The following is a 15980-nucleotide window of genomic DNA, read 5'->3' as shown; positions in this document are numbered from 1 at the left end:
TAGTTTGGTTTTAAAGAAAAAAAAAGAGTTTTGGAGGGAAAAACATCAGAGGTTTCACATCTACATCGTCATCATTTAGGTTTTTGGACATTTGAGCCACAGTAGCTCTTATGGAGCCTCCACTCCCTATAACCTTTGACCTATAACCCGGCCGGTGGCTCACCGGTTGGTCTCTCATGAGCTTTTCATCGGTTGAACCATTGAACAACCAACAGACCTGTTGTTTTCGGAGATTCCCAACCCAGTTCTCTCAGTGTCATCTGGCCTTTGTTCACTCATTTTTTGTCTGTTCATGAAAAGTTTGGCCAGCAGCAAAAGAAACACCTTAAAATCTGGTCCAAATGACCTTTGAGACGCTCCATGTAGACACTCTGTTCTCTTGAAGGAGATGTATTTGCAGGCATTTTGGGTCAGGATGCACAGCATTAAAGCTTAATTAAAGCTTAAAGCTTGTTTGGGGATGTGGCAACAATTACTCCTGAGATTAGTTTGACTGCCGGCACCTGGTGTCCATTTGGAAAGTTTAACTTTTCACAACCTTTCACAGCAAGCAATGCCTTCAAAGTGAAGTAACACTCATCTTTCAGCCCTGTGACACACTCATCCATGCGAAGGAAGACTATTAAAACTGAAACCTGCGACAGAAATACGTAAAATCTGCCCCGCCGGTTCCTATAAGCGAGTCACACTGACAGGCCGATGCCTCAAATCGAATCTTATCTGATCAGCTGCAAATGTCAGTGCAGATATCATACTGATATAAATCTGATTTGCCTGAAGAAAGTCACTCAGATGCTTTTGCTTCTCATTTCCAAATGATTCTGATAGATCCAACCCTGATATGAGCTATAAGACTGAGACCCATCAGTGGTTTTAATGTTGTGGCTGAAGGAAGATGCAAATACCAAGACAAGTTATGACAAGTTCTTACATTAATCATCCATGCATCATCCAGCTCAGATGTCCTGGGCAAGTCGGTAAGAAAGTCAGCAGCGAAGTGGTGAAAAAGCAGAGAACACACAAAGTCCTCAGCGCTGAGTCACTGGAACCCAAATATTTCACTCTTTTCTAAACACTGGCTGTGAGATAAAGCACACGGGCCCGAGGAGAATGTTCCTCAGCCCATCGGGGTTTTATTTCCTGTTTTCCACTGATGTGAACCCAACATCAGAAGCTGTGACTTCTCTTACTGGACATCGATAGATCCTCCTTTTCCCTCTGAAACCCCACGGCAGCGAGCCCTTAATCGGTAATATGGAGCTTATAAAGATAAATGTTGGATTACAGCAAGTTTAGCGCCGTATGTTTTCCGTTTAGTGACAGAATAAAGCAGCAGATTTGATGTATTAATGTCTGCTGTTGTGTTGCACGAAAGCTGAAGGAGAAAAATGAAGTGTTTCCGTCCACTGATGGAAACTATGAGCAGAAACTACCCAAGACTGACTGCGTGCCTCGTTTTTCTTGACGGGAGAAACATATTTGCATGGTTACATCAGCTGAGGAACCAGACATAAAGCGGGAGGATTATGCCTGAAGTTGTGTTTGCGTTGGACTGCTTGGCAGAACCTCTGGCCGTGTTTCTTCTGCTCGTTCAGCAGCAGCAGAGTGAGCTTTAAAGACAAATACTCCACCGCCGTCTCACTGCATCCGTCCTCAGTGCAGCATGTGTACAAGAACACTGTAACTTACTCAATTATACTCAAATAAAACCAATTTATTAGGACATAATAATCCCTTTTCAAAGCAGATATTCTTATTTGTTAAAGTTCACTTTGCCTCATTAAAGTTTCACCATCTCAGCTTCAGACGAGCTTATTTTCTCTTTCATAACGTATATTTTCCCACTGGTTAAAAATCTTTAAAGCGGAATTGTTCTTTTAAGAAAGGAAGCACCGACACGATCCAAGATTTCAGGAAGTGAAGAACGCTGAGCACAGACCACAAACCTAAGATATGCAACATCTCACTAGTTTTCCAAAGAGAAGACCAGCATAAAGAGTGCAAAACTCCTTCAAACAGTACAGTTTGGACTGTACTTGCTCTCAGTTTAATTGTCTGAATTATAACTTCAGGATGTTGTTTCTATGCTCAAACTGTTGCATCGGCCTCTGAACTCATACCTCAGACCTTTTCTAATCCTCATAACTGAATGTTAAACATATCTATCCACTGCAGCAGCACATCTTTGTTATCCTTATAGCGACTCCACTACATATAATCATGATAATAATCAAGATTTATTCATCCCAGAGGGCCGCGAGGAGCCTGAATCACAACATATGAGGATCAGAGCTTCGCAGGCTTTCAGTCAGTCGTGTGGTCATGAAATTAAACTGATGTTTCTAAATGTCAAGTTTCGTTTGGGATGTTTGTTGTGGCGTTATTATGAATGTCTCATGCAAGCTCGTGCACGTATACACGTCAGCAACTCTGCAAGGTGTGGCTGGTCCTTCGCCACAACAAGTCTGAATTTGACTTTTTCTTCCAGCAGAGAGCAAAGAAAGTAAAACCCAGAGTTATTTAACCCGTCTGTGTCCCGGGCGGCGGCAGCAGGGATGAACTGGTCGGGACTGGAGAGTCTGCTGAGCGGAGTTAATAAATACTCCACCGCATTCGGCAGGATCTGGCTTTCTATGGTGTTTGTGTTCCGCGTGCTGGTGTTCGTGGTTGCAGCCCAGAGGGTGTGGGGAGACGAGAGCAAAGACTTTGTGTGCAATACACGGCAGGTAAGATCCAGGTAAAGGAGAAAAGAGATAAACCTCCTGAACACCATTCATGGTTTCACTGATAAATCTTCCATTTTAAGAGTCTTTTAACCAAACTTAGGCTGCAAACTAACTCCTCTTTGTGAATCAATTCTGCTGATTTTACAAGTGAGGCGGGGACCTTTTTAAAGTCTCTAAACCAATCCTGGTGGCATCATTTTAGAATAAAATAAGAAAAGGTACCTGTCGGTTTGTGACTTATGTGTCATTGTACCGACACCGTGTTAGTTTTTGGAGTTCTTGATTTTAAAACCTGGGGTTGCAACCATGACAATTAATTATTAAATGGTTATTAGACCTAATCTAGCACAGTCGCTTTATTTATGTACCAAAGACTATAACCAAAGGTAGACAATCTCATCATCTGTTGGTGTGACTGTGATCCATTTAGTCATCACTGCAATTCAGGTGCAGTAAATGTGACCATTCATGTTCTCCCTCTACTTTATTCCAAATGGGATCTTTATTTTCACAGTAAACATCAAGTTTTATTAAATAAGACCTGAAAACGGAGAGGAAAATGTTTCCTAAGCTCACAAATCTCACTTTCTCAGGCTAACAGACTTTTAAATGTCTCCCCCTGCTGGCCATTAGATAGAATGCAGGCTTAACACGCTTAAAGGCATTCTCCTGAAAGTTTCTCTTTAAAGCAGTATTAACACCTTTGAAACTGTTTTGTATTTATCATTTTTAACCTTAAAATCATGTATATGTTCTCTCTTGCATGAATGCTGTGGAATTAGCAGCTCCAGAAAGTTGTAACTCATAAACCCCTTTGACTTTGTTTGCAGCCTGGCTGTACCAACGTCTGCTATGACCACTTCTTCCCCATCTCCCACATCCGTATCTGGGCGCTGCAGCTGATCTTTGTAACCTGCCCGTCTTTAATGGTGATGGCGCACGTTAAATACCGTGAGGGGAAGGACAGGAAATACGTGGAGCTGCACAACGGCTCTCATCTGTATGCCAATCCTGGCAAGAAGAGAGGCGGCCTGTGGTGGACCTATCTGCTGAGTTTGGTCTTCAAAGCCGGATTCGACACATCGTTTCTCTATATTCTGTATCGGATCTACCATGGATACGACCTGCCCAGGTAATGCTCATAACTTAAATGAATCTTAACTGAAAACAAAGGTGTTCTGCAGCAGTAGTAACCTGCTCTCCTCTCCTGATCTGTTAGGCTGTCCAAGTGTTCGCTGGAGCCTTGCCCCAACACCGTTGACTGCTTCATCAGCCGTCCAACAGAGAAGAAGATCTTCATGTTGTTCATGGTGGTGTCCAGCGCCGTGTGCATCTTCATGTGTATCCTCGAGATGATTTATCTCATCTGCAAACGCATCGTTAAAGTGTCAAAGATCCGGCACGAAAACGAGAGGGTTATGTTCGCCGACCAGCACGAGCTCAACATCATTGCCCCTCCCAGGTCCCAGTACCGGAGGACTGATCCAACTCTAAGCGAGAGCCAGATGAGTCTAAACAAGAGGGAGAAGATCAGAGAAAAGTGTGCGAGTACGTTGCTGTAGGACAGACACCACGGCTGTGTGATGATGGGTCGTTCCTGTGTGCCGTAAGCCGGTAATCCAAGAGAACGTGAAAGATTCATGATTCTGCTTTGGAAGGACTGGCACTGCCGGCTGCTTATGAGGACTGAAGGTATCAGATATCACATTTCTACATGCGGGTCGTGTCTTTTAGAGCATGAGTGGAGTCTGTGGGGCGATGCTGATCACGAATCAACGATGTAATGTGTTATATAATGTTCCACCATGTTGTAAATATTGTGTTTTGACATCTTTAGCATGTTAGCAGCACCATTAACCACTAATCTGAGATAACGACTGCAACCAGTGGATTTTTACTTCTTCTTCTGACACTGTCAGTCTGAAGCTGGGGCCGTGTTCTCACTGAGGCCCACGTTTACCCTGCACGGCTTCTCTAAAGCCACATTTCTGGTCAGCCAATAACTTTTAAAGTTGGACAAAAGACAGAAACGGGAAAAGGAATTCGAGTGTCACAACTTGAGCTGATTTCCTGGTGAATCATGTCAGGAGAAACCTCTTCAAAGAGGTCATGTTATGCTTTTTTTAAACTTTTGGTGCATTTAAAAGGTTTGCAAAGTAATCCCAAAATCGCCCAAAAAGAGGCTTTATGAGCATGTTTACAAGTTAAGCTGCAGTTACCGATCAAATAGATCAAAACTCGACTGTCTTTGTCTCAGGATTCAAGCACAGGGTAATTTATTGACCGTAGTTTGCCTGACTCCACTGAAATGCCCCGTTCAGGTGTCCAGTTTGAGGCTTTTTCCTGTTTACTTGTTACATATCAGACCAAATCAAGCTGGCAGGTGGCAAACAGACACAGAGTCTCGCATGAATTGGACAGATCTCCAGTTAAAGGAAGATTTTGACCTCCGTTCTGTCTGAATTTCAGTGGGACGAAACGTTTACATGTTTTTTACACAATAATAATTCTAACATCGTGCAAACATGCCGACTGTCCCGCAGAGACTACTCCTGACCTGCCTGAGGGCATTTGGTCTCTACAGCTCTTTAAATGAGCAGCTGCCTTGCTGTCCGTCAGTATTTCCTCACAAAAGCTGCTTCAGTCGATGGGCTTTCAGTTTGGCATCATTGCAGAAATGTGCGGACAACCAGCCGGGCCCAGCCCGGTTTGTTCTGTCCGGCAGAACCGAGCCGCTCAGCAGAGAAGACGAGGGAGAAACCTTAACCAACCAGCTGAGAGCGAAGATCTTTAGGTGTTCTCAGGGAAGATCCAGGATTGTAAAAGGGTGGGCTGGGGGTCCAAAGGCCTAAAAACTCAAAGATCTAATGGTTCATATGCATGCAGGTGTTTCTTTTGTCAAAGCTCTGGACCTCTTAATGACATTTGCAGCCACTCACCAAGAAGTGTCTGACGATTTGTCAGCGCTGCCTTAAGAATAATCAGCATCATCTCCACTGCAGGCCGGTCCAACTCCACAGCGCTTGTTCTGACACGAACGTGCTACTTTTGAGCCCAGGGAAACTCGCGTTAACGCCTGCTCGCTGATATGAGGAGCTCAGGCCTCCAGGAGGGGGTCCGTGCTGAATGGTGACATTCAGAAACAGCCGGAATAACTTTGTTCCGGGCCGGTAAACCCACAGGATCACATTCTGGGGCAGGGCTTCTTCACCATGAGAGGATGTACACCTGGTCTATAAAAACTACCATTCAGAACATGCAATCAGCACAATGAGCCCTCTGTGAAATTGTCTTTACATCATTAATAGTTTCTGATTATTTCATGTGGATTGAGAGTTTATGTACAGTTTATGGGATGTTTCAGGACCAGTTCTACTTATACTCTTCGACTTGGAGTCATCCTGAATGTCGTGATAAGGTCCAATACTTTCTTTTAAAGCAGGCTGTGGATGACTCTGATGGTGTATTTTTAACTGTGTGTAAAATAAAATAACTTATTATCAACTGTTGGCAGATGCTTTTCTTTGGAGCTTGAACAAGGCTGACGACCGTGCTGCAGGGTCCCGGAGTCGCTTCTGCGAGCTTTTCAGTCCCTTTATAACAAAGTAGGAGCTGAGTCCATGTTCTCGGTACAAAGCGGAGCTGGTTTACTCCACCAGGGCTGCACCTGTTCTGCAGGTGTAGTCGGGGAGAGGAGGGCGTCTGGTTTGGGAACCTCAGGGTTACAGCTCTGCCTCTTAAAGCCGTGACCTTCAGTTCACAGCTGAGCCGGGATGAAGGTCAGCTCCTCCAGATCTGAGGCGTGGTTCTGAACCTCCGGGTCGGGGTGAGCCTCTGCCTCAGCTGGAGGAGTTTCAGCATCTCTGGACCTGGTTCTCAGTGATGGTGAGTTGGATCAGAGACGGACAGACGGATCGGGGCTTCGTCAGCAGTAATGAGGGCGCTGCTCCGGTCCGTTTGGTGAAGCTGAGCCGGAAGGAGAAGCTTTCAGGTTCCTGCTCCATCTTTGTTCCAACCCTCATACATCATTAACCACTCGGACACATTTTCTGTATGTGGCTCTTCTCGTGTTAAACTAAGGAATGATATGACCTGATATTACAACATATTTACAACATAAAGTTTGTATTCAGTCAAATGACATGAATACATCCTCAGATGAGCAACAGCACATGAAAACATGACGCTGCTTCAGCTCATTGAGGTTTGCAGCATTGGTTTCTGCACAGCTCTCTTAAGGTCCCACCACAGCATTTCAGTCAGGCTGAGGTCTGGACTCTGACTGGACCATTGCAACACCTTGATTCTTTTCTTTTTCCCACATTCTGCTGTAGATCTGCTGCTGTGTTTGGGATCTTTGTCCTGTTGATGAGCCAGTTTCAGCCCAGCTTTAGCTGTGGGACAGATGGCCTCACATTTGACTCTAGAATACTTTGGTATCCAGAGGAGTTCATGGTGGACTCAATGACTGCAAGGTGCCCAGGTCCTGTGGCTGCAGAACCAGCCCAGATCATCAGCCCTCCACCACCGTGCTTGACAGCTGGTATGAGGTGTTTGTGCTGATATGCTGTGTTTGGTTTCCTCCAAACGTGCTGCTGTGCATTAGGACCAAACATCTCCACTTTGCTCTGGTCTGTCCAAAGGACATTGTTCCAGAAGTCTTGAGCTTTGTTCAGATGCAGCTTTGCAAACCTAAGCTGTGCTGCCATGTTCTTTTTAGAGAGAAGAGGCTTTCTCCTGCAGCCCTTCCAAACAAGCCATCCTTGTTCAGTCTTTTTCTAACTGTGCTGTCATGACCTTTAACCTTTAACATGCTAACTGAGGCCTGTAGAGTCTGAGATGTATGACCTTTAACCTTTAACATGCTAACTGAGGCCTGTAGAGTCTGAGATGTAGCTCTGGGCTTTTTCACCTTGGGGTGACCTTTAACCTTTAGCATGCTAACTGAGGCCTGTAGAGTCTGAGATGTAGCTCTGGGCTTTTTCACCTTGGGGTGAACTTGCTGGGACGTCCACTCCTGGGAAGATTGACAGCTGTCCTGAATGTTTTCCACTTGTGAATAATCTTTCTCTCTGTAGAATGATGGACTCCAGATAGTTTGGAAATGGCCTTATAACCCTTCCCAGACTGATGGGCAGCAACACCTGGTGTCTTTCCTCCTTGGCATCATGTTAAAACACACCTGAAAACTGACAGAACTTCTGCTTTTATAGAGCTGCTCACACTGACTGATGATCAGTTAATCAGAGCATTGATCAGCAGCTCCTGGCTGCTTCTTACCTTCTTAATTCCTGTGGAAGCAGTGAGGGTTCACTTAGTTTTTCACACACTGCTTCTGTGTTTTGTCTCAGTTTTTTGTTCAATAAATAATGACACAGTGTAATTTGTCAGGTTGTTCATGGGGTTGGATTTACTGAGTTTTACACCTGATGAGAACTAAAGGGTTTATTTGATATTTTCTGATACGTAAAATCCTTAGATTTAGAAAAGGGTGTACTTTCTTTGACTCATGACTGTAAACAGGCAGCACAAAAACAGTATAAAAAACAAAATTTTTGACCTTACATAACATGCAATCTCTCATTATTCAGTTATATCTCGATACAGACAAGAACCCTTGAATATATTCACCTCTGGGAATCACTATAGCAACATGAGCCTGAGCTGCAGCTGAAGAGCATGCGCGTTGTAGACATGGCAGATCTAACAAAAGATAATAAAGTGCTGTACAATGAGAAAGGTAAATGTTAGGACTTGTCAGCATCTGCTGGTTCACTTTAGGGGCTTTCATCTCTGAAATTTTTCCCTCAGTGTGAGAAAAACGCAGCACAAATGGTTTGACTCGTAATTTTCTCATCCTGACACCTCCTGCAGTTCACGGCTGGCAGCTCCAAGCAAGCAGCCCCGGAAAATAAACTGATGGCACACATTCTAGGTCAAAAGACAATAAAGGCAAATAAATAAGGTAAATAAATGAGGAAACCGACCCTTCAGTATTCAGGCTGTCTGTAAATGCATAGGTAAACCACCAGAGGGCGCTAAACTCCATTTAGTGACATGTTCCACGCCACCTGGCATCTCCTGGAGGGTGTTTCATAAAATAGGATTAGCTGCCCTGATAGCTGTTAAAACAATGCTTTATTTCTGATCTGAGTCATTTAAAACAGGCAGACACAGCACAGCATCGGCTGCAGGGTTACAGCATTTAAATTGTGCTTTTTCCATGTCTTTTAAAGACCCACGAGGCTCAGTGTCTTTAATTCCAAGGTGAACCAGACACCTCAGCCTCCACGGGGAGAGAGGACGTCATGTGGATGTGTCATATCGGCCGGCACAGCTCGCTGGTTTACAGACGTAAACAGAACCACATACGACAGAAGCCAGAACAGACGATTTGAGCACATTTCAGTCCTCCAGCCCTGACGAATGCAGTGGATTTTTATCAGAAACTGCCTTATAACCCCTGATATGCTGATGTGGCTCAGGAGGTGGAGGAGACGTCCATTATCTTTGTCCTGGTCTTGCGTTTGAGGCTTGGTTTCCTCATTTAATGTGCTTAAGTGTCCTTTGAACTCCTCCCCTGATAGTCATTAACAAAAAAGCTTTTCATGAGAGATTAAATGTTTTAGAGCAGTTAATGAGCATCAACTGAAGATTCAGTGAAAGAATCATCTTGGGGAAAATCTTTAGTTACTAATGAAAGAAAGGTTGACAGAAAAACCAAAATGAGATGACGTCACATCCACCATGACATCACATCCACTATGACATCACATCCACTATGACATCACATCCACCATGACATCACATCCACTATGACGTCACATCCACCATGACATCAATCCACTATGACATCACATCCACCATGACATCAATCCACTATGACATCACATCCACCATGACATCACATCCACTATGACATCACACCCACCATGACATCACATCCACCATGACATCACATCCACCATGACATCACATCCACCATGACATCACATCCACTATGACGTCACATCCACTATGACATCACATCCACTATGACATCACATCCACCATGACATCACATCCACCATGACATCACATCCACTATGACGTCACATCCACTATGACGTCACATCCACTATGACATCACATCCACTATGACATCACATCCACCATGACATCACATCCACCATGACATCACATCCACCATGACATCACACCCACCATGACATCACATCCACCATGACATCACATCCACTATGACATCACATCCATCATGACATCACATCCGCTATGACATCACATCCACCATGACATCACATCCGCTATGACATCACATCCATCATGACATCACATCCACCATGACATCACATCTGCTATGACATCACATCCGCCATGACATCACATCCACTATGACATCACATCCACCATGACATCACATCTGCTATGACATCCGGTAAAATGGAAAGTTCTGGTCCTACCGACTAAATATGAATACGCTGCAGAAGAGAAACAAATGTTCATCCCCGAGTCATTATTTTATCAGATTCAGAGTAAAAACTTATATTGATCGTAAAAAGAGCAATTTATTCTCAGAAACCTGGTCCTTACAACTCAGAGTTGAGTCAGAGACAACATTTAACATTACTTTTATTTAGTAGTTTTTCTGTTTTATTTAGTAGTTTTTCTGTTTTATTTTTGTAGTTTTTCCATTTTATTTAGTAGTTTTTCTGTTTTATTTTGTAGTTTTTGTGTTATTTTGTAGTTTTTCTGTTTTATTTTGTAGTTTTTCTGTTTTATTTTTGTAGGTTTTCTGTTTTATTTTGTAGTTTTTCTGTTTTATTTTGTAGTTTTTCTGTTTTATTTTTGTAGTTTTTCTGTTTTATTTTGTAGTTTTTCTGTTTTATTTTGTAGTTTTTCTGTTTTATTTCATAGTTTTTCTGTTTTATTTTGTGACTTTGGGTCAGATTTCCTCGTCTTGTTCTTGTTTGTGTTCTCAGTATTTTGGAGTTCTGGGTCTGAATCAGGATTTAATCCGTCTGTATTAGTCTGTTCTTGATGTGCCTTTTTGTTTCTGGTCTCTCTTTTATGATTTTCCTTAGCTGTTGTTCTTGCTTTTGTTTTATATTCATCAGATGTAGTCTCAGTTTTGTCCTTGTCTTTATCTCTTAGTCCTGATCTCAGTTCAGTTTCTGGTTTATTCTGTCTCAGTTTCCCAGACTCACCAGTATTTGTCCTCAGTCCGGTTTTACTTTGGAGTTCTTTGTATTCTGTTTGCATGTTCAGTTTTTAGCCTTTTTATATGCTTTGTTAGTTAATTTCCTGAGCTGAGAAACACTCGATCCAGTTGCTTAATGTTGCTCTCTGTTCGATACTTTTGGAGATCCACTGTAAATTTATAGCAGTCCATAAAGGTATTTTGCTCCTTAAGTGCAGATGAATTCATTTTTTTGCATATAGGTCACTCATATTGGGCTCAAAAATCTCTCTAAAATAACTTGGCCACCATAATGATTCAGTACCAGCTGATAGCTCCTTCATCTTTCATGCCATCCATTTACAACTGCCTGCTGAGGCAGTTTATCTCTAATATTGGCTTTATCCAATGATACATTTCTAATGTTTTTACTCACATTCCCTCTTTGTATTTTCTGCTGAATCCTGAAACATTAAAAAGACTGAAAATTATCTGACCAGAACACAGAATTGGAGGCATAAACGCCCGTCCCTCATTATGTAACAAGTCTTTAAAGTCCCAGTCTGCGATCTGCCAGGTTTCTGCAGGGAGGTGAACACACACACACCAAAGCACAGTTTGCCACGATGGCCAACATATCAGCCCACACTGCTTCTCTCCCGGAGCTCGAGCCCAGGTTTAAAATAGCTCAGCTCCCTCTCAGGTCTTTACCACGATATTTGTTATACTCTTATATAATCTGCACCTCCTGATCTCCTCTTCCTCTTCATGCTGCTGCTTGTATCCCGTTCTGCCTGCCTCAGTCTCTCCTCGGCTTAAATAAAAGAAAAAGGAGTCATTTTCACGGCAAAGGCAGCCGGTCTGTTCGTGCCTGTGCTGTCAGACGGACGGGCAAACAGAAGAATCCTCGTACTTCTGTTCTGTAACATAAAGGAGGGCAATATGCATGTGACCCTGGGTTTCATTTGTCCTAAATACCCCACAGAGACATGCTAGCTTCCTGATCAGGAAGGATTTCTCTGTGAGAATACCCCTGATTTACCAGCCTCAGTCAGAGACGTTTTATCTTTGTAAATCAGAAAGGTAATTTTATCTGCTCACCTGCAGTGTTTTCTGTGTTTGGTGTTGACCTTGTTCTTTCATTCTGCAGCTCAGTCAGCTTCACTTCCCATTTATTTTGCTTCCTGACCTTGTTTTACCTGCTTTTGTCATTTTTTCCCCTCACACCTGTGCTATGTTAGTTTGTCTCCTGCCTATTTATTTATCAGACTTCCCGGTATTGTTTGCTCTCCGATTGTGCCGACTCTGTCTTTGACTGATTCTGGATTGGATTTTTGTCATTTTACTAGGTTATTAAAGCAGATTTTAGTTTGGGACATGAGTCTGAGTAAGCTAGCTGCTTGGCAGATAAAACCAGGAAGCGTGGTTCTCAAAGTTTTTATGATCGAATGCCAACCTAAGGAGGCAGCGTTTGATTGAAGGCTGCAGAGGAAACATGCTCTCATCAACCAACCTACACAAACTCTCCATCACTGAGTGGCTCACTGCACTCGATGAGTTATCACTCAGCACGCCTGTGTTCGAGCTTCATGACTGCTGAGGAAACCAGCCTTAAACAGCTCAGCCTTGTGTCTGAGCTCACTTTAAATGATCTTCTTGTAGGTTTTAGGTCTCGTGATGACATTTGATATGAAATATAAACAGGTCACCAGTGTGCAGATAAGACACATCGCTTAAAGGTGACATATTAAGCCTCTTAAGCCTTTTTTTAAAACTATTTTATAGAATTTTCTGAGGTCTTAATGAGCTGTACGAGACTGGCTTTGGTCAAAATGCCTGTTAGTTTAAGCACGGTGGCTTTTCTCTTAGCCCTGTTTTCGAGCTAAGGGCTCACTGTTCAGCTGAGCCAGTTTGCTACTCCAAAGCTTGCTCTGGGAGAAAGTTTGTGAACAGGAAGTGACTGTCTCTGACAGAACTGTGGAAGTATATGAGTTTGAACTGGAGTCAGTTCGCTCCCAGAGAGGTTCTACCAACAAGGCTGCAACAGGACGTTGGTGGAGGGTTAGTTTCTGCATGCTCGTACGTTAGCTAAGGACACGCTGTCATGCTGCTGTGGAGAGTTCAGGTGTGTTTACCTGCGTTACCTGTTATCCACAACTGGACACGTGTGATTTAATGCAGTAACACAGACATAATGAAGCTGTTCCTGCAGTCAGAAACACTCCAGCTCTATATATAAATACAGATAGTTACTGTATTGATCCCAGAAGGAAACAGTTTAGCAGCTAGCTGTAAGTTAGCAGTTAGCTGTAAGTTAGCAGTTAGCTGTAAGTTAGCAGCAGATGCTAGCAAACAATACTTTCTCATCAACAGTAATGGACCAAGCCAGAGATGTAAAAGTGTTTGCTGCACATTCACAATCTTTAGCTAACTCTGCTGGAACATTAGCCTCAGATATAGTTTATCCACTGGGCTCTTATATCCTCTGAGGCTGCTGCTGGATGGAAGATGCATGCTCCTCAGTGCAGCTGACAGCAGAACATTTCCACTGTTCAACACAACGCTAATTTACTGTGAAAGTGGCAGATTTGTGACTTTATTACTCGATTATCCAGTCAGTGAAGATGGTATCCACTCAATGCGACAGGAAATGGCAAAAAGCTTGATAACCCTGGAAGGCCTGAATTATTACAACCTCAGCTAAAAAAGCTTTTAGCTTTTTATAAACTCGATTCTGACAGATGACCTAACTGACCTTTACCAGTCCTGTGGGGACAAGGACACGTCTGTCTGTTGGGTAAATGGCCTCTCATCATTTCTACTCTTTGTTCTGATCCTGGCATCATCTAACAACATTATTTTTTCAGATTGAGTGTAGTCCTTGTTTGTTCTGGTACCACTGGGAGTGTGTGGGAAGGCCCAGTACAGATGAGGACAAGTCAGCATAACCCACCTTTAATTTAGCTCTACTCTCATTAAATTTGTTTTTATTTTGTCGAGTGTACAGTTGGCTGCTAAGACCCTCAATTAAATCTGTTTCCTGACTTGATGCCTTGTATTTTCCCTTTAAACGTCATTTCCCCTGTATGTGACTGCAGTTTTATCAGATTTATATGTCATTATGTGAGCTCAGAGTCATGCTCTTAGGATTTTCTGTGCATTTCAGTGATCCAGACACAGGCGTTTGAAGATGGCAACGTGACACATTTGAGTGATTGTTTGTAGATTTCTTCATTATTTGTCTTGAATACAAAAAGTGAAGCCCTTTGTTGCAAACCTCAGCAGATGACAGTTCCAGTCCAATAAAAAAGATCTAAATCGAGCTTTTCAGGCTGCAGGCGACTACAAAATCTGCAGGGTTTCAAAAGGCTTTACTACCAAAGCAGCTTTTTACCAACTCAGAAACATCAACAGAATTAAAGGTTTTCTCTCCCAAAAAGACCAGGAGAAACTCAGGAGACTCCATTACTGTAATGGTATTTTAACTGGACTTCCCAAACAGAGCATCAAACATCTGCAGCTCATCCAGAACGCTGCTGCTGGAGTTTAAACCAGAACTAAGAGATCTGAACACATCACACCAGCTTTAAAATCTTTACTCTGGCTTCCAGTCAGTCACAGAATAGATTTTAAAGCCTGCTGATGGTTTATAAATCCCAGAATCTGTGATATGTTCAGAGAATATAAACCCAGCAGAGCTCTTAGATCCAAGGACTCGGGTCAGCTGGTCCAGTCCAGAGTCCAGACTAAACCTGGAGAAGCAGCATTTAGCTGCAATGCTGCAAACAAGTGGAACAAACTGCCAGAGATAGGGTTAGGGTTAGGTTAGATTAACCTTAACCCAGAGGTTAAACTGTCACCAAATGGAGACATTTTTAAATCCAGGTTAAAAACATGTCTTTTCTCTTGTGTCTATGCATGAAATCTGCAGGATATATTTCAACTTATCCAGACTGTTGCTTGTTTTTAATCATTTTTATTCACTTTATATTCTTTTATGTCTTTTAATGCTTTTTCTGCTCCCTGCTGCTGATTTTATTTTATGTAAAGCACTTTGAATTGTTTTGCACATGAAATGTGCTACAAATAAATTTTACTTGACTATATGGACCATGTAAGACTCACGTTATAGATTTGGAGACTATAAGGGCAGAAAACTCTCGATTTACTTAGATCATCATCAGCTGAAAGTCTTCACTGTGTTTCCTCTTATCTGGAAACTTTAAGCCGATTTGTTTCCGTCATATCCTTTAACAAATAAAACTGCAGCATCTTCATTTTTACGTGGAAAGATTAGATACATTCGTGGTGGTTTATACTCATGATTGTTGAGCAGTCCGGTGCATAAGCTTACTATCTGGGTGTTTTTTATGTACAATCCTGCGATACAACCTTGAATCCACTTGATATTCTCTCATGCTTTTGTGTGTCAGATTCTGCTGAGCTCCAGTCGTCCTTCTCCTCACACATGCATACAAACAGGCAGCACCCACACAAAACGACACACACACACTGGCAATATAAAAGCCAGCTGCCCACACACACAACATGAAACACACGAAAAATTTAAAGGCTGAAAAACAGCGGCTCGCATGTTTGTGTTACAGAAAATGAAGACACAATTAACAGAGCGACTCCCTTCTAAACTCATCTGTTTGCTGCGTCTCCGTTCAGCCGGCAGGTTTAAATGTGAGCACTGTTTACGGTCACCACAGCCATTATCTTCCTGTTAGTAACGAGGTAAATTACAGACGTTTATGACACATTTCCATCGACACACGCAGCTTTTGTTCATCTCTTCTCGTTTGATGGTGAAATCATGAAGTATAAAGACATGCGAACAGAGAGCAAGAAGCTCGAGGCTGAGCAGAACTTTGCAACCAGAACCATCAGAACAGGTCAAAAAGCACCTGCACCATCTTACAGGTTAAGATGTGCAGAACATGAAGAGGACCTCTCATCTGCCTTCTCCAGATGAATAACAGCATCAGAGAGGCGACAGATCTGTGAAAGACAACATCAAATTACCCAAAAAACTGCTCGAATTGTGAATTAAAACGTTGTGTTTTAAGAAAACT

General features: G+C 42.7%; 1 protein-coding gene across 1 annotated transcript; it reads left to right on the top strand.

The window, feature by feature from the left end:
- The first annotated feature begins 2533 nt into the window (after positions 1-2533).
- Positions 2534-5063, top strand: LOC140270502 (gap junction beta-7 protein-like). Its single transcript, XM_072365671.1, has 3 exons — positions 2534-2726; positions 3557-3858; positions 3946-5063. Exons 1-3 carry the CDS (start codon positions 2556-2558, stop codon positions 4286-4288), a joined length of 816 nt encoding a protein of 271 aa, XP_072221772.1. The 5' UTR covers positions 2534-2555; the 3' UTR covers positions 4289-5063.
- The last annotated feature ends 10917 nt before the right edge of the window (positions 5064-15980 follow it).

This window comes from Leuresthes tenuis, unplaced genomic scaffold, assembly GCF_036924035.1.
Source record: "Leuresthes tenuis unplaced genomic scaffold, fLeuTen1.0.hap1 SCAF_15, whole genome shotgun sequence".
NCBI lineage: Eukaryota > Metazoa > Chordata > Actinopteri > Atheriniformes > Atherinopsidae > Leuresthes > Leuresthes tenuis.
This window is presented reverse-complemented; position numbering and strand designations above follow the sequence as displayed.

Coding starts and splice junctions, on each gene's coding strand:
- LOC140270502 (XM_072365671.1), top strand. CDS start 2,556: ATGAACTGGTCGGGACTGGAGAGTCTGCTGAGCGGAGTTAATAAATAC. Junction 2,727..3,556: donor TTGTGTGCAATACACGGCAG/GTAAGATCCAGG, acceptor CTTTGTTTGCAG/CCTGGCTGTACCAACGTCTG. Junction 3,859..3,945: donor CATGGATACGACCTGCCCAG/GTAATGCTCATA, acceptor CTGATCTGTTAG/GCTGTCCAAGTGTTCGCTGG.